Source organism: Daphnia pulicaria, chromosome 8, assembly GCF_021234035.1.
Source record: "Daphnia pulicaria isolate SC F1-1A chromosome 8, SC_F0-13Bv2, whole genome shotgun sequence".
NCBI classification, from domain to species: Eukaryota; Metazoa; Arthropoda; class Branchiopoda; order Diplostraca; family Daphniidae; genus Daphnia; species Daphnia pulicaria.
This window is the reverse complement of record NC_060920.1, coordinates 4,170,445-4,194,672: the sequence shown is the minus strand read 5'-3', so window position 1 is coordinate 4,194,672 and position 24,228 is coordinate 4,170,445. Positions and strand designations below refer to the sequence as shown.

At 40.5% G+C, this 24,228-nt stretch overlaps 5 protein-coding genes, 1 non-coding gene and 1 pseudogene across 6 annotated transcripts; 3 read left to right on the top strand and 4 right to left on the bottom strand.

The window, feature by feature from the left end:
• The first annotated feature begins 183 nt into the window (after positions 1-183).
• On the top strand, positions 184-1,853 carry LOC124312015. Its single transcript, XM_046776403.1, has 3 exons — positions 184-359; positions 437-1,169; positions 1,245-1,853. The coding sequence occupies exons 1-3, from the start codon at positions 278-280 to the stop codon at positions 1,750-1,752; spliced, it is 1,323 nt and encodes a 440-aa protein (XP_046632359.1). The 5' UTR covers positions 184-277; the 3' UTR covers positions 1,753-1,853.
• Positions 1,854-2,057: 204 nt separating this feature from the next.
• LOC124312016 (annexin A4-like) lies at positions 2,058-3,898 on the bottom strand. The gene is made up of 8 exons (XM_046776404.1): positions 3,803-3,898; positions 3,551-3,724; positions 3,252-3,456; positions 3,063-3,142; positions 2,927-2,999; positions 2,667-2,843; positions 2,418-2,599; positions 2,058-2,313 (listed from the first exon to the last, which is right to left on the bottom strand). The coding sequence occupies exons 1-8, from the start codon at positions 3,857-3,859 to the stop codon at positions 2,263-2,265; spliced, it is 999 nt and encodes a 332-aa protein (XP_046632360.1). The 5' UTR covers positions 3,860-3,898; the 3' UTR covers positions 2,058-2,262.
• A 966-nt stretch (positions 3,899-4,864) lies between these two features.
• Positions 4,865-6,107, bottom strand: LOC124312640 (cuticle protein 18.7-like). The gene is made up of 2 exons (XM_046777127.1): positions 6,038-6,107; positions 4,865-5,960 (listed from the first exon to the last, which is right to left on the bottom strand). Exons 1-2 carry the CDS (start codon positions 6,047-6,049, stop codon positions 5,064-5,066), a joined length of 909 nt encoding a protein of 302 aa, XP_046633083.1. The 5' UTR covers positions 6,050-6,107; the 3' UTR covers positions 4,865-5,063.
• Positions 6,108-6,524: 417 nt separating this feature from the next.
• Trnar-ucu lies at positions 6,525-6,611 on the top strand. The gene is given in 2 exon segments: positions 6,525-6,561; positions 6,576-6,611. It is a non-coding gene; the product is annotated as a tRNA-Arg (tRNA).
• Positions 6,612-17,564: 10,953 nt separating this feature from the next.
• LOC124311883 lies at positions 17,565-18,190 on the top strand. The gene is made up of 3 exons (XM_046776252.1): positions 17,565-17,889; positions 17,950-18,084; positions 18,152-18,190. The coding sequence occupies exons 1-3, from the start codon at positions 17,647-17,649 to the stop codon at positions 18,188-18,190; spliced, it is 417 nt and encodes a 138-aa protein (XP_046632208.1). The 5' UTR covers positions 17,565-17,646.
• Positions 18,191-19,209: 1,019 nt separating this feature from the next.
• On the bottom strand, positions 19,210-20,886 carry LOC124311882 (carbonic anhydrase 4-like). Its single transcript, XM_046776251.1, has 7 exons — positions 20,854-20,886; positions 20,737-20,800; positions 20,537-20,680; positions 20,281-20,436; positions 20,171-20,232; positions 19,816-20,052; positions 19,210-19,332 (listed from the first exon to the last, which is right to left on the bottom strand). Exons 1-7 carry the CDS (start codon positions 20,884-20,886, stop codon positions 19,210-19,212), a joined length of 819 nt encoding a protein of 272 aa, XP_046632207.1.
• On the bottom strand, positions 19,982-23,448 carry LOC124352596 (annotated as a pseudogene).
• Between the last annotated feature and the right edge of the window lie 780 nt (positions 23,449-24,228).

The following is a 24,228-nucleotide window of genomic DNA, read 5'->3' as shown; positions in this document are numbered from 1 at the left end:
TGATAACTCCATGCATAGTGAATGTTTGTTGGATCCCGCCATTGAACTTGTGCAATCCTACCTGTGCAAAGCAAACAACTCTCTTCGAAATTCTATCAATGTGGTCACGGCGGACTAAGATAGATAAAATAAGCGATAACGTTTTATCTTGGACTCAAAATAAAACGCAATAAAAATGAAGCGCGAGTCAACATTTCCACAACAGATTCTTTAGAGACAAAAAGGGACAAAATCTTTGAAGACCGTTGAATTATAAATTACACCCCGGTGCAGGAAAATGGATTTTGCTTTGAAATTCGCCTTCCTTTTCTTATCGGCACAGGTGAGCGTTCGTCCCGTCTATTCTCAACAAAATGCAGGTGAGTTTAGATGAGATATTTAATGCCTTTTGAAGTCAAATCAAACGATTGACCATTTTATTTTATTGCGTTGACAGGGTGCCAATTCAACCTGGACACAAGTTCCCCTACTTATCCTCCTCACATAGTAGATGAAAATCTGAAAATTGTAATGCCTGTGATGCAGGGCACCGCCAGAGTCATCAGCCTAACAGAAGGTCAGAGAGTGACCGTCAGCTGTTTCGGCACCGGGAACGTTATGAAAGCAACCAATTTGGCGCAGAATCCGATGACTTGCAATTCCAATTCAAATCTGCTACTCACCAATGGAACGGAATTGCCCTACGCTGCCCTAGGTTGCAAGAAAGTAAATAGTGAAATTTTGGTAGAGAAGCCGAGATCGTGCGCAAACGGGCAGGGCGCTTTGATTAAAACCGGATATCAATTTGGCGATCAATTCATCTCGCTTTACGACATGTGCCACGATAAGGACTTGGCTCTGAATTACTACTCCAACAACACCGTGTACGGCCGCTCAGCCAACGCTGGCGATAGGAAAAGTCAGCGGCCGACCTTCAGCCAAGACGTTTATTACCCCGGACTGAACGTCAACCAGCTGTACACCCAAGTCAACCAAACCGAGACGCTGGCTCAAATTTTGGGATCCAGAGAATTGGCTACCTTTTACATCAAGCCGAAAACGCAATACTTTTTGTCGCGGGGGCATTTGGCTCCCAATGGAGATTTCATCGATGCCGACAGTCAACGCGCTAGCTTCTACTTTATGAATGCGGCGCCACAATTCCAGACCTTCAACGGTGGAAATTGGAGGTAATTTGCGATCGCGGAATAGTCCTCATTTAATATTATTTCAAATGAATCAATCATTGATTTTGAACGTGGTAGATTACTGGAGGAAGGTATCCGCAACGAGGCCTTTGCTCGCCAAGTGGATTTGACGATTTACACTGGAACATTTTCCGTCATGACTTTGGCCGACATCAAAGGCGTTCCAAAACCCATTTATTTGGCCTTTGACAGAAATAACAACGGCTTAATCCCGGCACCGAAATACTACTGGAAACTTATTCATGAGCCCATCTCGAATACTGCTACCGCAGTTATTGGCATCAACAGTCCTTATGTGAACCCGGTGAAATCGGAAGACATCATCTGCCCCGACGTGTGTGATCAGATTCCTTGGGTGAAGGCAGCCCTTCCAGAGTTAACCGAAATTTCCAAAGGTTACACATTCTGCTGCTCGGCTGCTGATTTGCACAAGGCTATTGCTTACGCTCCAGACTTGGACGTTCCTCTTTTCGGTGTCAACGCTGCCAGCTCCATAATCACGAACGCTTATATCAGTGTCGTTACTCTGGTGTGTCTTTTTGCGTATCGATCTTTGCATGCATAGGGTAGTGCAGCGTAGTGCTGTATAAGTGTATACGTAGTTATCTGCCTTTTAGATGTTACTAGATTACGAACATGATGACATATAAACTTGTGATAACCATTTTTTGGCCATTCTTTACTTTTTACGAGTTCTTTTCAATGAGAAAATGACTGTAAGTTGAATCGCTAATTCGCTATCAAGATATGTTCCTGCGACTAATTTTTGAATGAGACGTGTGATAAAAAACCATACGGTGAAAGCAATTTTTTTAAATTATTTCTTGAGTTCATTACCGGTATTTCACGAGGCAATTAAAGGATGATTAATTTTGTTTTTTCGTTTTATTTTTCTCTGTACTTGGACGATTCCAACCCACATAACTAGGTGCAGTACAGGTTATGAGGAATGGATATACTTATGCCTTTCTAAAACAAGGGATATTGCCATAAAGTTAACTACATCAAGGGATCAAGCGAAGTGAAACCAATTTCCTTGGGACAAATAATTTGGCCATGGGCGCGGGCGTGTCTTTTAGCCTATCAAGGCCAGTAAAGCTGTGCGGTAGGACCCAGACGTATCTTTCTGTTGTCACAAACAGACGAATTAATTGATATAAAAAAATTTATTAGGCTAAATAATAATTTTGAAAATATTGCATTGCCAATTTATAAAAAATATATACTCACAGATACAGCGTTACTGAGTGATTCACCATAAACGGTCTGGTAAGCACTTTTAATGTTTCCGAGATCGGTCTCGCAGCGACTGACTGTGAGTCGCATCAGATCGCGGTCGGCGGTTCCTGCCCCCGCAATAGATGCGTGAAATTTCTCAGAAAAGTACCTGGCCTTGTCTCGACTATATTGCACTTATTGTAAAAGCAAATTTTTGTACATTTCATAAAATATTTCTTAGGTTGGAAAAGTTAATCTTACAAATGGAGACGAGCGCATTTGCAATTTCCTTTCCGGTGAACTCGGTTGTCACAACGGTGGTAAGTGAAGTTTCGTAAGTGGCCTCGTAAAGAATGGCGACTTCGTTGAGGTGGACAAAGTTGCGCAGGGAAAAAATGTTGACGTAAACAACCTCGTCGGTTTCTTCTATCGCCGGGCCTAATTACAGTAACCAAACATTTTCTTGAATTAGTAACAAAGAGCTACATATTAGTGAAATAATAATTTGTTAGCGAATGTACCTGCTTCGTACAAAGCCACAACATCTTCTTGAACTAATGTCATGTTCACTACGTTGCTTTCGTCCCTTTGCCCCTACAATAATGTCAGAAGTGGGATACGGTTTATTACATTTATTACTAATCAGTTTCAACATACCTCTGCCATTTGAATAATAAGCTGTTGATAGGCGCAGCATGTATCGCTCTCGATATCTGACACAAGCGAATGGCCATAAACTACAAATAAATGGAACAAAACAACCAGTCTAGACATTTCCAGTACAAATTTGTGGGCATTAAGACCACCAATAAAGCACTTAAGTTTTAGTCGGCTGATGATACTTACAATCGACGTAAAACGATCTGACTTCCGCCAGCTCCGCATTAGACCGACTCATAACGATTTCAGTTAGCGAAGTCTCGTCCGTTCCTGACCGAGCCATTGTCTCGTACAATTCGATGGACAAAAATTTGACCATACTGTGCGTGAGCATGATCGCTAGAGTCTGAAAGCTTCCGGACAAATCAGACTTGAGATCGTCAGCTAAACTCTGATTTAAAAATCATAAAAAAATATATTCAAGTCAAGTTCAGGCTAATAAGCGATGCTGATGCTATTTAATTAAAATTTTCAATCTTTATTACACCATGTTGACTGTTGTAAATAGTCGTGATTGCGTCACGTTGGGATGCAACTCGATAGCAAAGGACGCTGACGATCTTATCCTCGTCGGTTCCCCATCCGTCGATGGCGTCGAATAGTCGAGCGGCGTCTCCATTTGGATCGAAGGGGTCAACCGGCACTAAAGTGGGTAAATCCTACATTGGGATGAAATCAACACTCAATTGAACAATAGACTCATTAAAATTAGTAATCCTCTCGCGCATTGATTTTACTTGACCGAAGACAATCCCAGCAGACGACAAAATGAAGGAAATGAGTAAAATCCTCATGACTGGAGTTGGGCGGGGAAAATCCTGTAACGGCTACCTACTGCGATGGAGTATTTCTTTTATACTCGATTAACGTTGATTAAGCAAATCGCCCATTCCCTTCGTCGTCGTATTGTGTCACATTATTTTATCGCAAACGTATATTGCTTTAGCTGGAGATGGTTCGTTTATACGATGCCATTATATGTTGAAGCGCGCCGCCTTTTATTGCACAGTTGCGTTTGCGTCGAACATTTATGTATCTACATATAATAAGTAGAATGCGGTAGTATGGTAATACGGATATATAGTAGGCTAGTAGTTTTATACGTTTGATAAATACGTCTGGTGATTTTAATCTAACGTTTATTTCACTACTAACTATAGGCTGCTTCGGCTGCTTGTCTTTCCCGCGTTGTTTTATTACAAAACATTATGCGAGCCAATTGCAGCAATACGTCTCGTCCACTAAAGCCAGACATAAAACAGAATCTAAATGGTGGCTATTATTGCCGTGGAAATTAGGAACAGGTTTTATGCAACGCCGCCGTGTGTAATAACACGGTAATAATTTCAACACACTACTGCTGTCTCCTGACGAAGCAAGTGTCTTGTGGCAGAATCGAATTTTATGGTTACGCGGTTACGCGACAGCTTCTCTTGGTTTATCTTCGCAGGTATAAACATAAAGTTAATTTAGGAAAAATGTCGCTGATTTGTACAGGATTTGTAGTTATTGTAAATAGTTACAATATTTAACACTTCGTAGTATACATTAAGTAATATCCTTGTTCTAGTGTTATTATATAACGGCGGTACAAGTGCGCACGTTTTGGATAATCTGCATGCGCACGAAGAATTTGTGAGAATACTATACCGAAGTTTAAACATAGTAGTGTGCATGTTAAGTCTAAATTGGGTTACCAAAGCAATTGTATCAAACGAAAATGAGCAAATACAATACGTTGTATTCCTACGTTATTCATAAAGACGAATTCGTAAGAAAAAATGGGAAAACGATAAAAGTATGTTGACAACAAAATTATTTATATTTCTTGAGATATAATATGGCTAAATAAGAGGATGTAATATGACATCACATGGGATGTTCATGTGGAAAAGCTATTTAAAAAAAAATGGCATTGATGATCATCAGGTATGTTAGTTTGATTGAAGTAATTAAAAGTGAGTGTTTTTTGGTTATATATGGATAGTAATGGTAAATTTAACCAGACCGAACGGTGGCTTCGTGAAATGCGCGGAAAAAGGCCATTTTAGCGGCATGAACTTTGGGGGTGTCCTGGACGGGATGAGGGGGAGCATTCCAGTTTGCCAAAGGAAGGATATTAGGCAGAGTCGCAATGACTCCATTTGTAGCAGCAGCAACAGAGTTGGCGAGTTGCTGATTGGCAACGACCACTGCTGATGGAAGCGGCTGAACGAGAGCCACCACTTTCGCTACTTGGGCGGCGGCGTGAGCGTGAGCTGCCAAATGAGCACGACGAGCTGCCGCCACTTCGGGAGTCTCCTGGACCTGTTGGGGCATACCGAATGGCATGTTGGCGTATCTGGCGGGCAGGAAGGCCATGATTCCGTTGGCTGCAGCGGCGGCGTTGTAGGCCCGGTAATGCTCGAGGGTGGCGGCCATCACTTCGGGTGTGTCCTGCTGCTGGACGGATCTTTTACCGCGGGCGGTGGCGTGGGCTGCCAAGTGGGCGGCACGAGCAGCTGCTACTTCGGGAGTGTCTTGGACGGGCTGAGGGACTCCCCAACTGACCACCGGAAGAGGCGCAAGAGTCGAGACGACTCCGTTGGCAGCGGCGGCGGCCGAGTGGGCGCGGTAATGTTCAACTTTGGCGGCCCAAACTTCGGGAGTGTCCAAAACGGCACCTGCCGGTTGTCCCCAATCAACAGGAACAGGTTGAACGGCGACCACCCTGCTGGATCCTCCGGCGGAAGTGTGGGCTGCCAAGTGAGCGGCACGGGCGGCGGCTACTTCGGCCGTTTCTTGAACGGGCGCTGGTTGTGCGGTGAATGGGTAGTAAAGGAATGGATTGCAGTTCCAATCGGCAGGGATCTGGGCAGAGACGGCGGCACAGGCCATCAAGACGACGACGACAACCTTTGGGAAATGTTGCAAATAATTCCATCTGTTAATCGTTCTAGGAGATGCGATATAGTTGATTATAATTGACTTACTGAGGTCTTCATGTCGATTCGCTTTAAAATTGTTGGGGCGCCGAAGAGGGAGAAGAGTGGATTGATTTCGTTTGCGACATGTTGGAGCTTTTATGCAAAACAGTTTCGTTCCTTTTGGTGTGGTGCGCGGTTCTGTGCCTTCCAGCAAGGTTGGAAACCCTTAAACATTATCTTGGTCTTCCGCATTATAGAAAGAGGAACTAGTAGAATTACGTACGTCTTCCTCATTTTACTTTTCTTTCCTAAATCCAGTTAAGGTGTGGCTGTGCTCTAGATGCTTCCGCAGGAAAGTAGGAAGGGGCCAAGTGAACAACGGTGACGGTTATTATGTCCTTCATTTCTAGGTCAATACCGGTGCTTAATGCAAAAACCAGTAAAACGACACTGCAAACTCGCATGTAGAGTTCTATATTACAAAAGATTTGTATTTGTTTCAATTTTAACGTTTCGATTGGATTCAGACGCGTTAATTGTTGATAAGTGAATAGACCATGTGGCCTAATGGATAAGGCGTCGGACTTCTAAAAATATGGTTGATATCCGAAAATTGCGGGTTCGAGTCCCGCCTTGGTTAATTCATTGATATACAGCGTACCCTCACAAAGTTTGGAAACACGTCGAGTGTTTCTATGCTGGTTAAAAAATCAAAAAAGATTGAAATTAATGAATTTTAACTTGAAACTTTTACCAACGGTAGACGACATAGTCGTCTACATTTTAACAAAGTTTCAAATGTTTTTAATGAAACTCTGATTTTTCCCGATTTTTTAAAAAGACAATTCCGATCAATCTTTCGTGGCGGGGGGAAGAAACCTAGCCCGGGGGAAGAATAGAGGGAAGAGAATAGGGGAGAACAAAGGGGTCTGGCGGTTTTCCCTCTTCTATTCTTCCCCCAGGGCAGCATACGCTCCACGCGACGTCAGAAGAAAAATCAACATTTAATAAAAAATCGGCAAAAATCAGCGTATCATTAGAAAAATTTGAAACTTTGTCCAAATGTAGACGACTATGTCGTCTACCGTTGGTAAAAGTTTAATCTATCAATAGTTTAATCTATCTTAATTAAAATACAAATTATCAACAAAACAATGCAATATCTATATAGTCCCGGATTGTTTTTATTAAATGTTATCAGATCTTAAATCAATTGAAAAGAGAACATGTTCCATAATAAAATGAATTTTTATCTACACCTAATGCAGAGGACAACACAAATTGTTACTAGCTATATCATCAGGAAATTGTGTTAGTGTTTTTAAGCTATAAAGACGAGTGAACTGATTCGATATTGTTGGGCTCTTTTAAAACAGTGTATAGGGTTGTTATGTCGGCAAAGGTGACGCCATGTCGCTTGCACAATTCTTCATTAGTCATAATCGCGGAAAAAATGTTAGTCCATACTTAATTATTTTCTTCATCAGCTTCAATATCAGCTTTTCATCAATTGGTATGGTAGCGAGAAAATTTCAAGCTACCTTCAATCTAAGAAATCTAGCTAGAAAATCAAAGCTAAAACTACTCTAAAATTCCCAATGTGGAATTTAAAATTTTTGACCTGAAAATTCCTAGCTATATACCCCTAACTTCGTAGCTATTTCTAGTATAGAACTAGCTAAAAGTTTCGTACGGGTCAGCTTCGGTCCTTATCCACTGTATTCTCGGACGGATATACAATATAGGTTAACTTTCGCCTTTACTCAATATTGACTCAGAGCAAGAACATGAACGTTGCAGGCAACTTATTATATAGGGAAAACTTGAATGGCGGTCTCATACATACAGCGTTGTAATCTTATATCTCCGCCTTTTTATACCACGTAACTTTACATCAATAGGTGGGGTGTAGTTCGAATGCAAAAGAATTAGAAACTACTACTACCTGAAATTTGAAATACAATAGCAGCTAATACGAGCAGAATACCAAAGACACGGTTTGTACTTTTTTGGATTTGAAGCATGAGGACATAAGATCCTTAGTGCTACAATTAAGCCTGGCAACGTAGCACTTTTTCACGACTCCGGCTCCGCCCCGCATACCCTCCGCCCCCGGTACGAAAAAACCGCGCCGTTTTTATTACGGTGCGGTTCACACCGTTCCGATAGAAGAAAAAACCCGTACTGATGTCTGTTCCGGAACATCCAGTGCTCATTTATAATCTATTATAATCTATCTCTCTATTAATCGGGGAAGCAAAATAAATCTAAAAGCCAATTATAGAGCTGAAATGGAGAAATCCTCATCATCGTATTGTTTATGAAGATTTATTTTAGATAGTATGTACTTCTCGATATTACCGAGTTAAGTATAAATTTAGTTGGCTCAATGGTAGGCCTATAAGATGCGTCGTGTGACGCAGTTGACAATGGTTCGATTCCTTGTCATTGACGCAAAGGAGAACATTTTAAAATAGAATTTCTCGGGTAGGAAAACTATAAAAGAAAATTAAGAAAATCGAGTATAGGCGAGGTCCATCTCTTCGACATGAAAAACATGAACTGAAACGAAGTCTTAAATTTTGTCAACCCTTTCCCCATCAGTTCCCGCCATACATCTTTGATCATCGTTTTTTTTTTTAAAGCTTTGACGTTGAACGGATTCGGTTCGGCGCGAATCCAAATAATGAAGGAGCGGTGATGTGGGATCGGTGCGAAAATATTCGGATTTTTTCCGGGGTGGATCGGGCTTCTCCGTCGGTTGCAGCACCGCCTCATTGCCAGGCTTAGCTGGACAGTGGCATATGTCGGTGGCATTGTTGAGTGTCATTGTCGTGCGTTTTTTCTGTGTTTTTCGTCCCAACCAAGCCTCGGCAGCTCAAACCTTTATTTATTTCCACGCCAACGATCATAAACGTTGGTACCGGTAGGTGGGTTGCAATTGTCAGCGCTAAACATAGGCAAAAAAGGGGATGAACCATCAACTGAGAAAAGATAAGAATAAATCAATCGAAGAATTATCTCATCAACCCCATTGAAAATAAGGTGAAATCGAACACTTCAAAAATATGTATTGGTCTACACATAATTATAGAGGACAACATAGATCGTTACTCTAGGAATCCAGAAATAGTGTTCGAATCATTTAACGTTGTGTCGCTTTAGAGTGAATTACTTTTGATATGATATGGTCTCTCTTAGAGTGAATTGCTTTTGATATGATATGGTCTCTAGGCCTATTATATGCTCTTTTAAATTGGACGGCGAATGTTTATGCCGTGACGAAAAAGAAATTGATTTCGAATTTCCGTAAACATTTTATTCGATTTTATTTCGTAGAATTATAAAGAATCAGAAAAAGAATAGAACAAAATTTCAGATGCTATTTAACAAAAATTTAGTCGACGCGGTAAGAGACAGCGTGACCAGGGGTGTGAATGACTTTGGTCAAAGTGGCCTCACGGACGGGCATAGCTGGGACAGTGTAGACGGCTGGAGCGGCAACCGAATAGGCGTAAGGGGAAACGGCGGAAACGGCATAGCCGGGGTAAGAAAATGGAGCAGCTCCGTAGCCAAAGACTTTGGCGCTTAGCACGGCCGGCCTTGGTGGCGGCGAATTTAACGGCGAATTCCGCCTTGGCAGCGGCAACCTCGGGAGTGCCCTGGACTGGGGCCGGAAGAACGACAGCGGGGACAACTGGAGCGACGGGGGTGACTCCAGACTTGGCAGCGGTGATAGCGGTGGCGTGATCGGCCTTGGCAGCGGCCGTTTCGGGTGTGTCTTCAATCTGGGCGGGAGCGACGGGCAAGTTGTTGGATTGGACGCGGAATCCTCGGAAGACGGCGGTGTAGGAGACACGGACTTCTTTACCTTCTGGGTTGATGTAAGCGTAGCTGCCGATCTGGTTGCCGTAGCCGTAGTAACACACCCGCTTGGAGTGCAGCCCCTTCTAGCGTATAGCGGCTGTGCTAATCACCACCAAGCGGGTGTGTTATTCACTAATGCAAAACACTTGGGAAAATATGCAAAATTGGGGCCTAGAATATCGGTTATAACTTCCAAACGAATGTCCCCCTTTTGAAAAAATACGAATGATGGTGATAGAATGATTATTTGGCTATCGAATGAAACCAAGGGGGGATTTCTATGTGCTAAGATGTAATGGAAATAATGTTTTAAAAAAAACTCTTTTTTCCCATAAACCGCTGTGTAAAAAAACAGAAACACTTTTTAGCGCGAAAAAAAAATGGGTTTTACGTTTAATTTTTTAAAAAATACTAAATCTTTTGATAACTGAAAAAAATTTGGGCACTTATAGAATGAAAGATTTTCTAACATTTAATATTTTTAAAATTTTTTTATTTCAACAAGAAAGTATATTTACACGGGAAATAAAATTTCAAATCACGATTTATACATGTTCTAAACGATATTTTTAACTAGTATTTTAAAAATAACTACACTATTATAGTAAAAACAGTGCTCACGAACAAAAATACAGTTAATAATTTGTTTGGGTTCAAATCGCCAATTTGACTATACTACAGGGGATTGATTTCAACGTGCAACTACGATAATCAACGTGACTCATTGTTGAGAGATTAGATAGTTGTTGGAATTTTTGATAACGATACTCGCGAACAATTGCTGTCTCAGCGACATTGGACCTGAAAAAAGCCGTAGAAATCTGTCGTGCCCATGAGTCAGCACACAAGCATTCTGCTCAAATGCAGTCTGTGTCGGAAGCCGGTCAAAGACAAATGTTAATAAACCTGTTGAGTGCTTCCAAAGGTTCGTCGAGTTAATCGAAGTGGAACAATGGCAAGGAAAGTGGCTTCATAACATCTTGTCGTTTTTGTGGTGGACAACACCCTCGTGGAAAGTGCCCTGCATATGGAAAGACGTGTGTGAAATGTGGAGCCTCTAATAATTTTGCCAAAGTCTGTGAGCAGTCAGCACAGCAGCAGTCTCAACAAGGATCGTATAAACGTTTTGAAACACGCCCCAAGAACAATCAGCAGCACAGAAATCAGAATTTTTTTTTTCATCACTGCAAACGGATTCTGGGGTAAATACGGAAGAATCCATTATTTCGTCAATTGGCATTGCAAGAGATGATTCATGGTATGTGATTATACATATGGACGACTCCCCAGTGAAGTTCAAGGTGGACACAGGGGCTCAATGTAACGTGTTGCTGAAACAAATGCTTGACAAAGTTGTAAAAACTCCAAACTTGCAACCTGGTCCTAGAGTCACAGCTTACAATCGTCAGCCAGTGAGAGAAGTGGGACAACAACAACTTTGTGTTTTATTTAACAACATTCGTGTCGATCTCAGTTGTGTTGTGGCTGAAAATGTTGATATTCCAGTTTTGGGATTGCCGTCGTGTAAAGCTCTCAACGTGGTCAAACTAGTTGATTCGCTAAACATGGGGACAATGGCCAGCCCTTTGACAGAAACCTCAGTGGCTAATCTAGTTAGCAAGTATGTGTCAGTGTTCGAAGAAGAATCTGCTGTCGTCCAGCGCGTCGAATTCCATTCAAACTTAGTGATCCAGTTCTCAACAAGTTAAACGAAATGGAGCAAATGGGTTTGATTGCAAAAGTGAGTCATCCTACAGATTGGGTGAGCACAATGGTGGTGGCCAGAAAATCAAATGGTGACATTCGGATCTGTCTTGATCCAGCGGACCTCAACATGGCTATCAAGCGTCAGCACTATCAAATTCCCTTGGCGCAAGAAATTTTTTCGAGAATTGGGAAGGCTAAATATTTCTCAACTTTGGACGCAACATCGGGATTCCTACAGGTGCCTTTAGCTGAAGATTCTACCTCTCTGACCACAATGGCTACGCCGTTTGGAAGGTACAAGTTTCTTCGACTTCCTTTTGGCTTGTCTTCCTGTCCTGAGGCGTATCAGCAAATGATGGTTGAATCATTTGGCGATCTACCCGGTGTTGAAATCTATCTCGACGACTTTTTTGTGTGGGGTGAAACAGTGGAAGAACATAATTCTAGATTGGAAGCCGTGTTTCAGCGATGTGTGAAAATGAACCTCAAGCGGAAAAAACAAGTGCAAGTTTCTTCAACCGGAACGTTAGTACATCGGACATGTAATCGGCAATCAAACGCTTAAACCAGATCCTGAGAACATATCGGCAATTACCTCATTTCAACGTCCAGAGTGTAAGCAAGATCTTCAACGTTTTCTTGGCATGGTCAATTATTTGGCCAAGTTTTGTAACAGTTTATCTGAATTGGCGTCTCCTCTACGTTCAATATTAAAGTCTGGTGTTGAGTGGCAGCGGGATGCAAATACCGATCAAGTATTTGACAAAGTGAAAAACAGCATAGCTAATCTTCCAGTCCTACGCTTATTTGATCAATCACTTCCAGTTTTGCTATCAGTGGATGCAAATATGGGGGTAGGAGCCGTTTTATTGCAAAACGGACAGCCTCTTGAATTTGAATTACGAACTCTAACGGATACTCAACAGCGATACGCCCAAATTGAGAAAGAAGTATTGACAGTTTTATTTGGGTTGCAGCGGTTTCATCAATATGTCTATGGACAAACAGTGATAGTGGAGACAGATCACAAGCCTCTGTTGGGTATAGTGAATAAAGCAATCATGCTGTGCAGTCCGAGAATACAGCGGATGCGATTGTTATTGCATACGTATGAATTCAACCTTGTATACAAACCTGGAAAAGAATTGCACATTGCAGATGCCCTCAGCAGAGCTCCGGAAGTGCGACAGTTTGTAGACGATAGTTCACAGTTCAGTGACGAAATGTTAACATGTTGGTTTTGTCAAAAGTTTTAGTGCCAAAATCGCACGAGAAGTTCATTGCAGCAACCTTACAGGATCCGACATTACAAGCAGTGTTGACGTAAGTTCGTAATGGCTGGCCCGAATATCGCAAGACTTGTAGCCCGGCAACTAAACTGTTCTGGCAACATCGAAGTGACTTTAGTGAGTGCGTCGGTCTTCTTCTAAAAGGGGAGCAAATTGTCGTTCCTGTGTCGTTGCAGTCAAATGTCGTTCGTCAAATTCATGCCGGACACCTTGGTATCTCTAAGTGAATTGAAAGAGCCAAATTAACTGTTTATTGGCCCAGTTATGTTGATCATATCACCAATATGGTAGAAGGTTGTGATGTTTGTCAACTACACAGGCATCAAAATCCAGCGCAGCCGTCCTTTCCGGTCCCGATTCCAGATTATCCGTTTCAAAAGGTAGCCGCTGTTTTGTATGAAATAGCCGGAGTTCATTATCTCCTGGCAGTGGATTATTTCCGCAAGTTGCCTTGCGCAGTGGTTCTAAAGAACATCACTAGTGCGTCCGTTATTGCGGAACTAACGAGATTCTTTATTGATTTTGGGATTCCTGAACAACTTGTATCAGGCAATGGAAAACAATTTGACTCGGCAGAGTTTCGTCAATTTTGTCATCGATTCAACATTCGTCAAACAACGTCCAGTCCTGAATATCCGCGGTCGAATGGCCTGGTGGAGCGTACGGTTCAGACTGTGAAAGAGTCCTTCATCAAATCGCAAAGTGACGGAAAAACCTTGTTAGATACCTTACAAGTTTTACGTTCAACTCCCCTTGGGAATGGTTTGCCTACTCCAGCTGTGATATTTCAAAGAAGAAATATTCGTGGTGGACTACTATTCACGTCACAACAGTTGCAAACCAAACACATTAGTGACTCATTTGTGAAAGACAAATTACAAAGTCACCAAGCAACTCAGTTCTTCAATTCGTCTGGTCGGAAAAAATGTCTCACGCCCTTATCTGTGGGGATTCCGGTTCGTGTTCGAGTGTCCCACAAGTGGATTCCTGGCATCGTTCAGTCAGTTTGCCCTGAACCAAATTCTTATAAGGTCCTTACTGACTGTGGTCGCCTGTTTCGAAGAAACAGACAAGCCATCAACGTGGACAAGTTTCGTTGTCGTCAGCTGTTGTAGCAGGAACCGGACGTCTGTCGCCGCTCATTTCCTGCTGAGGCTGCAAATCCCGTTCCTATACGGAAGTCTCTCAACTTTTTAGAGGAGTGGCAATCACCTCTGCGGATTCTTCCTCAACCACCCCTATCGCATCCTGCAGCGATGGCAATTGGTGTTGCGAAGACTGATGAAACGGAAGATTTTATGGAGGCATTTCATGGATTTGAAGAATTTGAGATGAATCATCAACCGGAGCGTCGAAAGGGTAGTCCTAAAACTCGGTCGACTCATCACTCCCGTACATCTAGTGCTAGTGCTAGTGCCAATGTGTGAATGCTCTAATTCTCTCTGAGGATTGAGTTACAGCAGTATTGTATTAACTGTTAAAAAACTCTGTATTTTCAATGGAATTCATTAAAACTAATTGTGGTCTGCAGGAAGCTCTTATGTAACCTGCTCGGAACGAAGGGTCCAGTGCAGTGATCTTGGATTCAAACATACATTTACAAGGCACACCAGCTCCTGCTGAAATGTTTGGCCGATCTACAGCTAATCCCATGATGAAACACACATCAGCTTCTGCTGATCCAGGAACTGCTCCTCGGCTACAGTAAGAGCCAAAATACTAATATCCGTTGCAATGATGATCTTTTATTTCCGTTTTATATTTAGGAATATAGTAGGGGAGGGGGCCGGTCGAATGTGAATCAATGGTGTAAAACTATAAGTCATTCTTTTTTTCATCTTATTCATTGTTGATGAGTGCACCAATTTAAAGATTTAACATTGTTGTCTACTTTTTGTAATTGACAGATTGCTGGAGTTGAAATTAAAACGGGAACTCAACCGATGGCATCTATCGAGGCAAGCAAGATTGGAGGCGAGACGAGGATTGAGTAGTTAGGCGTCGTTAAAACTGCAAAGAAAAAAAAAGAAGAAAAAAGAACGGCTTTATTGAAGAAAAAAAAAGATTGGAAATAAAAGAAACAGGAAAAAGCAAAAGGAGATGAAGAAGGAGTTGGAAGAGAAGTCGAGAAAAGCGAATTACCGTCGTAATCCATTTTTTATGATAGCGATTTCTACGTCAAGGAAGAGGAAATCAACATTAAGAATCATTATTTTTGTAAAACACTGTTAAGACAGAAATTTGTGGACACAAGGAACAAAATTCATTAATTTTTTAATTAATCATTAAATTTGTTCATCTTATTCATTGTTGATGAGAGCATCAATTTAAAGATTTAACAATGTTGTCTACTTTTTGTAATTGACAGATTGCTGGAGTTGAAATTAAAACGGGAACTCAACCGATGGCATCTATCGAGGCAAGCAAGATTGGAGGCGAGACGAGGGTTGAGGAGTCAGGCGTCGTTAAAACTGCAAAGAAAAAAAACCAAGGAAAAAGAACGGCTGTATTGAAGAAAAAAAAGATTGAAAATAAAAGAAACAGGAAAAAGCAAAAGGAAATGAAGAAGGAGTTAGAAGAGAAGTCGAGAAAAGCGAATTACCGTCGTAATCCATTTTTTATGATAGCGATTTCTACGTCAAGGAAAAGGAAATTAACATTAAGTATCCTTATTTTTGTAAAACACTGTTAAGACAGAAATTTGTGGACACAAGGAACAAAATTCATTAATTTTTAAATTAATCCTTAAATTTGTTCATCTTATTCATTGTTGATGAGTGCATCAATTTAAAGATTTAACAATGTTGTCTACTTTTTGTAATTGACAGATTGCTGGAGTTGAAATTAAAACGGGAACTCAACCGATGGCATCTATCGAGGCAAGCAAGATTGGAGGCGAGACGAGGATTGAGGAGTCAGGCGTCGTTAAAACTGCAAAGAAAAAAAACAAAGAAAAAAGAACGGCTTTATTGAAGAAAAAAAAAAGATTGAAAATAAAAGAAACAGGAAAAAGCAAAAGGAAATGAAGAAGGAGTTAGAAGAGAAGTCGAGAAAAGCGAATTACCGTCGTAATCCATTTTTTATGATAGCGATTTCTACGTCAAGGAAGAGGAAATTAACATTAAGTATCCTTATTTTTGTAAAACACTGTTAAGACAGAAATTTGTGGACACAAGGAACAAAATTCATTAATTTTTAAATTAATCATTAAATTTTTTCATCTTATTCATTGTTGATGAGTGCATCAATTTAAACATTTCACATTGTTGTCTACTTTTTGTAATTGACAGATTGCTGGAGGTGAAATTAAAACGGGAACTCAACCGATGGCATCTATCGAGGCAAGCAAGATTGGAGGCGAGACGAGGATTGAGGAGTCAGGCGTCGTTAAAACTGCAAAGAAAAAAAACCAAGAAAAAAGAACGGCTTTATTGAAGAAAAAAAAGATTGAAAATAAAAGAAACAGGAAAAAGCAAAAGGAAATGAAGAAGGAGTTAGAAGAGAAGTCGAGAAAAGCGAATTACCGTCGTAATCCATTTTTTATGATAGCGATTTCTACGTCAAGGAAGAGGAAATTAACATGAAGTACCATTATTTTTGTAAAACACTGTAAAGACAGAAATTTGTGGACACAAGGAACAAAACTCATTGTAAAAGAGGAGTTAAAAGACTTTCAAGCGTATGTTACGAACGGCATGACGTGTATGTTCTTAATCAGTCAATAAATTTATCAGCTTCTTCCATGTGTTGTCAATCATTATGGGTATTTATTTTTATTTTTTTTTTATCAGCATCAATTCCCAGATAAAGTTTCTTTATTTTTTTGGTGTTTGGGGAATTCAATTTATTGGATAGACGAAAACGGAAACACCCATTTTATGTTACCTTAGAGACTGTTGAGATGGCGTCTAGCTTTTTAGATGATTAGGATGGCAAACTCAGTCATGCTAGACAAGGTGGTCGCATTGTAATTCTTCATCACCTCAGTGAAGGATTTAGTGCACCATCCCAGTTTCACACATATTTTCTTGGCTTTCTCGTCTGGGATCTGCTTTCAGAGTAGTTTGTTGGAAAGCTTTAATTTCGAGCAGTAACAGAATCAGTCATACTGGAAAGCTGGACCAAATTTTCCATATCTTTGGATATTAGCGTCGGATGTGGTTCGTTTTTACTACAGGTATGTATAGTGATACTGCTAATAGGTTAAGTTTTTTTTCTTCACCTGTATATGCTCTCTACACTTCTATTTGATGCCAGATTTCAGTTCGTAAAACTCTTAGAGGTGGGAAACTCGTGATTCATCTATTGTCTTTGCTGGGCATGGCAATGAATCACTTCATGAAGGACAAGGATGTTGATTTTTGGTTTACCGACTTTTGAGAGGAGGTGATCATCCCTGGTCCACACCTATTGCACTTGGTTTGTGTATTCAGGTTTCATTAAGCAAGTAAGTCTCCTTCTTCACTTGAATAAAAATGCAAGTTGTTGTAATTCAGCAATTCTAACATGTTTTCTGTTTCCTTAGAATTATTGTAGTAGCCTGAAGTTTGTGGTCAAACTGACTAATGTGTGCAGGCATCTTAATGTAACCTCTGGTCGTATCAGGTAGCGTATCAAGTAAGTTATCCGAGCAATCGCGATTCCTTGGATTCGACTGATTTTTCACTTGGCGGCTTTCAAGCAGATTCCAAGTGTAGTCGTTATGATGTGGGGAAATCTTGCGGGGGAATTGTATATCGAACAAAGCGGAATGTTTACGGTGAAAGCAGTTTTGGTAGTGTCATCACTAATAATAAACGGTCTACGCTTGCAATGGCTGACGTCACAGCTATGCTTGTGGGTGAACTAGAAGTCATCAACGACGATCACATTGAGTTAGATTTGATAGACGAATATGCGTATCCAATTGCGGACCGCAATTTAGTGATAAATCAGCGAATAAGACTGGGCCCTACGCCTTTCGTTGGTATCACCAATTATGTCCAAGTGACCGTTTGGAGATACTCAAACGATGCTTTCAAGCGGCACTTTAGAATGAGTCGAGATGCTTATGTGGTATGGGGAAAGTCGTACGTTAATCATTGCTCTTAAGTATCATTAATTTATTTTGTACAGAGATTGCTGCATAGATTTACACACTACTTGCCATTTTCAACTGTTTCCCATAATGTGAACTTTTATTATTTCTTTGTACCATTGGCAACCAAGAATCATTCAGAACAGTCGGAGATCGATTCGGAATGCTGCCAGGTGACAAAAATTTGCTCAGCATTTTCGTTTAGTATTTTTACTGAGTAAGCATTAAACCCTCAAACAGGTGACGCCCATTTCATTTTTCTTGCCACCTGCAAAGTAATCATGGATCATGCTACCGACTTTATTTGTTGGCCAAATCGTGATGAGTACAATGCCATTAGCGATAATTTTCAACTTCCATACACCATATGTATGTTTTCAGATGACATAAATGAATATCCAAAATATGCTTGTTTACATTCTTTCTATTACAATTATTCCCGGGAGCCTGCTTAATCCCCCAAAAGAAATGCAAAATCTATATTCAATATTTTTTACTATGCTTACACTTTAGGTGTGGTCGACGGCACATTAATTAAAATAGTGCAACCCATGAAACACTTTGCAGCATATACATGCCGCAAAAAATTTTGCGCCGTTACCCTTCAAGCAACCTGTACCACCAGCCTCAAGTTCACATCCGTGAGCACAGGGTGGCCAGGGTCGATGCATGATGCCCATGTCTTTGCAAACAGCGAGCTAGGGCAAACACTTCAGGAAAGACTGGCAGGCACCGATTATCACTTAATTGGAGATCTTGCCTATCCTTTGTCTGAACGTTTGCTAAAATCATATCGAAGAGCAGGTGCAAACGAGGTAAATCGTTATGTGTTTATCATGGAGTTCTATGGAGATAGACAAGATGAATTAATTCATTGATAACTTCAACTATGGTGTACGAAACTTTAATCATTGTTATAATTCCCCATAGGAACAGAAACTTTTCAACTGTACTCTGAACTGCGATAGATCTTCAATTGAGCGAGCAGCTCAATGCAGGCTCGCCTGAAAGGAAAATTTCGACGGTTAAAGTTTCTTTACATGAGGCGATTGGATTTGATTCCAAGCTTCATCATCGCAGCTTGTTGCCTACATAACTTCACAATAGAAGTTGACGGTCTTGATGATGAAGATTTTGCTGTCGACATCAACGAGGAAGGACGACAACGTCCTTGTTGAACGTGAACCATTAGTTGGACAAATCAAAAGAAATAGAATTGCGTCTATGTTGTGAATCAGTGTATATTGTATTGCTGTGTAAATTTGCTGATCTACAATTTTGATTGGTCGGTTGAGGTGTTAGTAAGAAGTAAACCGCAAATTAATCAGTGGAATAGGCGGGGTGAAGAATAGAATAGATGGAGTATAAAAATCATTTATCAACATTTCATTTTGCTTGGCTTCAGTCATTAGCGTCGAAATCTGCAGACAACAGTGAAAAACTTACAGTGACGTACATGTAAATGCCCGTTGAGAAAACTAATGTTATAATTATATTTACAGTCGTGTAAAATATGCAAAAAAGGTGAAATATTACGGATGGTAACGGTCCATGGACAGGGGACTGAGACGCGGAGTTGGATGGGTCCGGAGGAGGGCGGTGGCAGCCGCAAAAGAACAACATTGTTGTTTACTCAAGTGGAAATTCTATCGCTGAGATAAGATCTGGTAATGAAAGTAATGGACTTGAAGGATTTGACTGTGGACGGTACATAAAAACTCGATCGTGCAGAAGATGAGTTGACCGGACATTTTCTATCAATTCGTTTCCGTGTTCATCACGTAGCCATCTGAACTTTGCCAACCAAATAATAAAATTTAAAAAGAAATTAGATACAATTTCTCTTCCGTCAGTTTCTACCATCATCTATATAAAACTTGATGTGAAACGTAAAATATTTCTACTTGTCGTTCAGAAATAGCAATCGGAGTATCAAAAATCGTCCAGATGACGTCTTCGTTACAGTTTCCAGTAGTCAACGATCCGTTGTATCGGAAGAAACTGTCGGTATTACCAGGAAGAAGATCCGACAATGGGACAGAATATCGCAATCGCAATTCATCGCTTTTGGCGATACTGGGATCGATGATGTTATCAAATTGTTCCAGATGTCGGAATGCAATGTTGTCTCTCGGTTGCAGCTAAGAAAGTAAAACAAATATAAATAACAATGTGACCTTACGACAAGTTCTTATCGAAATAAACTATATTTAAACCTCAATCATAATCCCAAATACAGCCAATCCATCCTCGTGAGACAGAGCTCGCTAAAAGTTCCGTATTTCGAATTGTAATGGGCCATGTGCAGTTCGGCCGGATATCTAAAATAGGAGTAAATAACATTATGAAATGAATTGAATCATAAATACCGTATGCTATTTGATCAACTTTGCACTGTTCTCCATCAATTCTGTGTTCACTGCTAGAAAAACTTCGGCCCCAGTGGAAGTGGAGCTGAACAAAGTTGTAACGGTCGGTGAGGCCTCCGCCCGTAATTAAGGGCAATTCCGCGCCCATTCCTTGCTCTTAGATTTTTAATTCAACTATTGTATAAAATTCCAAATGATCAGATACAAAAAAACTATAATGCAATGCAAGGGTGTAAATAATATTAATATTCCTTACCAGTGTTACCGTTATTCTCCAATCCTTCGGGGAAAACAAGTTCGTAATTGTGGAAAATGAATTCAGGATAATTGGCGATGATGGCATCCTTCGATTCGATGTTGATGGGCGACTGGTTCTTGCCTCCGCAATGTGATTCGTGCTCTTTTCCCAATTTAGGAAATTAGCAATGGGATTTAGTTGCGCCATGTTGGGTTTGCCAATCAACAAATTTACGATAATAGGTCTAAAAGTGTGAACTGCCCAAAACATAAAATTTGCTCCCTTGAAAGGAACTAAAGTTTTAAAAAACAAAAAATGTAAACAGACGCGTTTACCTTGCGCAGCAAAGAAGCTTCCTTCGTCGTCATATATCAACTGTTGATCTGAGACTGTCCCCTTGCTTTTATTACGCTGAAACAGCTTTCATAGTACCATTTAGACACAGTTATAACACGAAAGCCTGCTAGCGGAAATCTCCACCCCCCACCCCCACCCCCACCTTCTCTCTTCCATAAAAAAAGTTAAAAAATAAATAAAATCCCCGGCAAATGAAGGACATGCTTTTACTGTCAGATATTTGTTGTGGGTTACTATTTTTTTGTCTTTGACCAAATTAGGTTAATCGGCTAATTCCCTAAATGCACTTTTTGTATGTGGTGATTCAGAAATCCTTCAGTTAAAATTCCTCAAAGGGAAACAAGCCACATTATATTAGACATTTTTAGAGGATGAAGAAAGTGTTATTGGGATGGTATTAGAACTAGAGAAATAAAAGTTGCGGTGCGGATAGCCGAATAGGAGTCAAAACTGTGCAAGCAAAGGATTAACAACTTTGTTTAATTTGATTGAAATACATTTGGAAACGCTGAGAATATAAACAAATGGATTTGTTGGATTGAAATTCGGTTCGTATAAATCTATCATATCTGGGCAGTAGTGGGCAGTATCTGGGCAGTGGGTACATTACAACTCGTTCGTGCAGCAGTTGAGTTGGACGAACTTTTTGTCTCAAATGATTGCCATTGTCATCAATAAGTAGCAGCCTGAACTTTGCCAACTAAATATTGAAATTCATATCAATAATTATGTAAAGCTTCGTCGCTTTCCTGTTCTATTCATAGACAGAAGAACAAGGAAATCTTACCTGTCGTTCAGAAATAGCGATTGGCGTGTCGAAAATCGTGCAGGTGACATCTTCGTTGCAATTTCCAGTAGTCAACTGTCCGTTGTATCTGAAGAAACTGCTAGTGTTATCAGGTAGAAGCTCCGACAGCGGGACAGAAAACTGCAAAGCATCGGTGTTGGTGGTACTGGGATTGACGATGTTATCAAATTGTTCGAGATGTCGGAATGCGATGTTGTCCCACGGTTGCAGCTACCATAACAAATAGAAAAAACAATCAGGATGAGCACTTATTGTCTAAGTATTTTTTAAAAATGTTGGAGTACAACGTATAACATTTTCCGGTATAAGTATCAAAGCAAATATTAATCATGAACTATAAAAACAGAGCGACCAGAACTCTCCCTCCCTTTCTTTTGTACTCGTTAATTTGTAGGTGCATTTTAGGCACAACATTTTTCCAAGAAAAAGGCAGACAACAAAAGATAAGTGTTTGATTAGTAAAACAATACAAACCTCAATCAAAACCCCCAAGACAGCTAATCCATCTGTTTGTGTTAGAGCATCATTAAAGTTTCCATATTTTGAGTTGTAGTGAACGATGTGCATTTCTGCGGGATATCTTAAAAGGAAACATCAAATCACAAAAATTAGTTTGAATTCAATTGCAAATATAATTAAGAATTAAATTGCTTACTGCTTGCCATTAATTATGTGCTCACTGCCACGTACACTTTCGCCCCAGCGGAAGTGGAGTTGTACACTCACTTCCAAAAATAACTGGGCCAGGGAAAGCGCGAAACAACGGACCAATGTTGGCTTTAACCAAAATTCTCTTTTCTTACATTGTGAAAAATGTAACCCTTCCCTCTCAATTACAAACAACGAAGGCTGTACACCACTATGGCCAAATTAGGTGCGTTGTTTTGCGCTTTCCCTGGCCCAGTTATTTTTGGAAATGAGTGTACAAAGTTGTAGCGGTCGCCCAGGCCTCCACCGTTGATGAAAGGCAAGTCCTCGCCTTGCTCTTCAATCTTTAGTTCAACTGTTGGGTGTGTTCTTGTTTATCCATTACCAGTGTGTCCGTCGTTCTTTAATATTTCGGGAAAAACACGGTCATATTGGTGGAAAATGAATTCGGGGTAGTTGGCTAGGAAGCCCTTATTCGATTCGATATTGATGGGTGATTGATGCTGGCCTCCGCAATGTGACTCGTTGCTCATTCCAATTAAGGAAACTAGCAATGGAATTAGCAGGCACCAAATTCGGCTTGGCAATGGCAGCCGAAAAACATGTTAGCACCAACACTTGTTCAAAATAATGAAATTAATACTTTGTTTGACAAGAAGGTGACTGACAGCATATATACCTGACACGTCAACGAACACTTCTCCACCATTTCCAAATTTTCCGTCGTCATAGCTGCGCTAAATACAACTGTCGCGTTTTTTGGGTTTCCCGCTTCATTTTTATACTGTAATGAAAGCTAATGTATTACGAGAGACCAATTTTAAGCCACTTTTCACTTTAGTGAATAAGGAAATTCCAGCAATCTATAAGGAGTGACCTACGGTGAGTCGGTGGAAAGTGGCAATCAGCCATGGCGGAAAAAGGGGGAAAAACCGAATAATCTTTGGATCTGCGATACAAACTCTCGTGGTTTTTTTTTCTAGTTTTACCCGGTTTGCAGAGTAACATTTCATCTGTGCCGTGTAGAGGTTTTATGCCCTGCTATGGCACACATTTATTTTGACGTTTCTCTTCTCTCCACTTTCCCTTTTAAGCCCAGCAGCAGCCTCAAATACAAAAAAAACTCTGTGTGAAAAGAAATAAATTAATATGGTCGTATAGATAAACTTGAATAACGTTGTTGATAATACTTACCATTCATGCGTTCATCGAGCCTTAGAAGTCACCGGAGAAAGGACGGATGGGATTAATGCATAAATTCTAAATGTTACGCAAATACATGAATTATTCCAATGCCTTCCGCAAGCGATTTTAGTGGCGGAACTTTCGCAAAAAAGTTAAAAATATCAACAAAAAATGTGAAACAATGAAAAAACAAAAGTAAGTTGGCATGACGATACCACAGTTCATGATGTACCTATAAACAAGGTCCCGTTGTCACTGCGATAGGGCCATAACAACCGGATCCTTGCCAATGTTAGCGTAAGCATGGCGCAAAATAAAAGAGATGACTCGAAGACAGAAGGCGATCAGGAGTATTTAGTGATACCTAACATAAAATGAAGGTATGGTAATGACTAATGAAATACGAAAGTACTATTGGCCGGGAACAAAAAAAAATTCAGAAAACCGAAAATAAGAGGATGGGTTAGGAAGCAGAAAAAGGTCTGGGTTTCGTACCTAAAAAAAGGGAAATGGATAGGAAAACTTTAGATTTTAGAAAAAGAAATAGGTACGCTGTTCATGGTCAGTTGAAAGCAAGCCAGTAAAAGGTCAGTTGAACAGCAGAGTTTACCGGAGTAGGTTACATTAGCCATGTCGTCTTCCAACAGCTTTACCGTAAAACCTGGATATGCATTGCTAGAATTTAAGTTCCAATGTTGGGGAAGTATTGTCA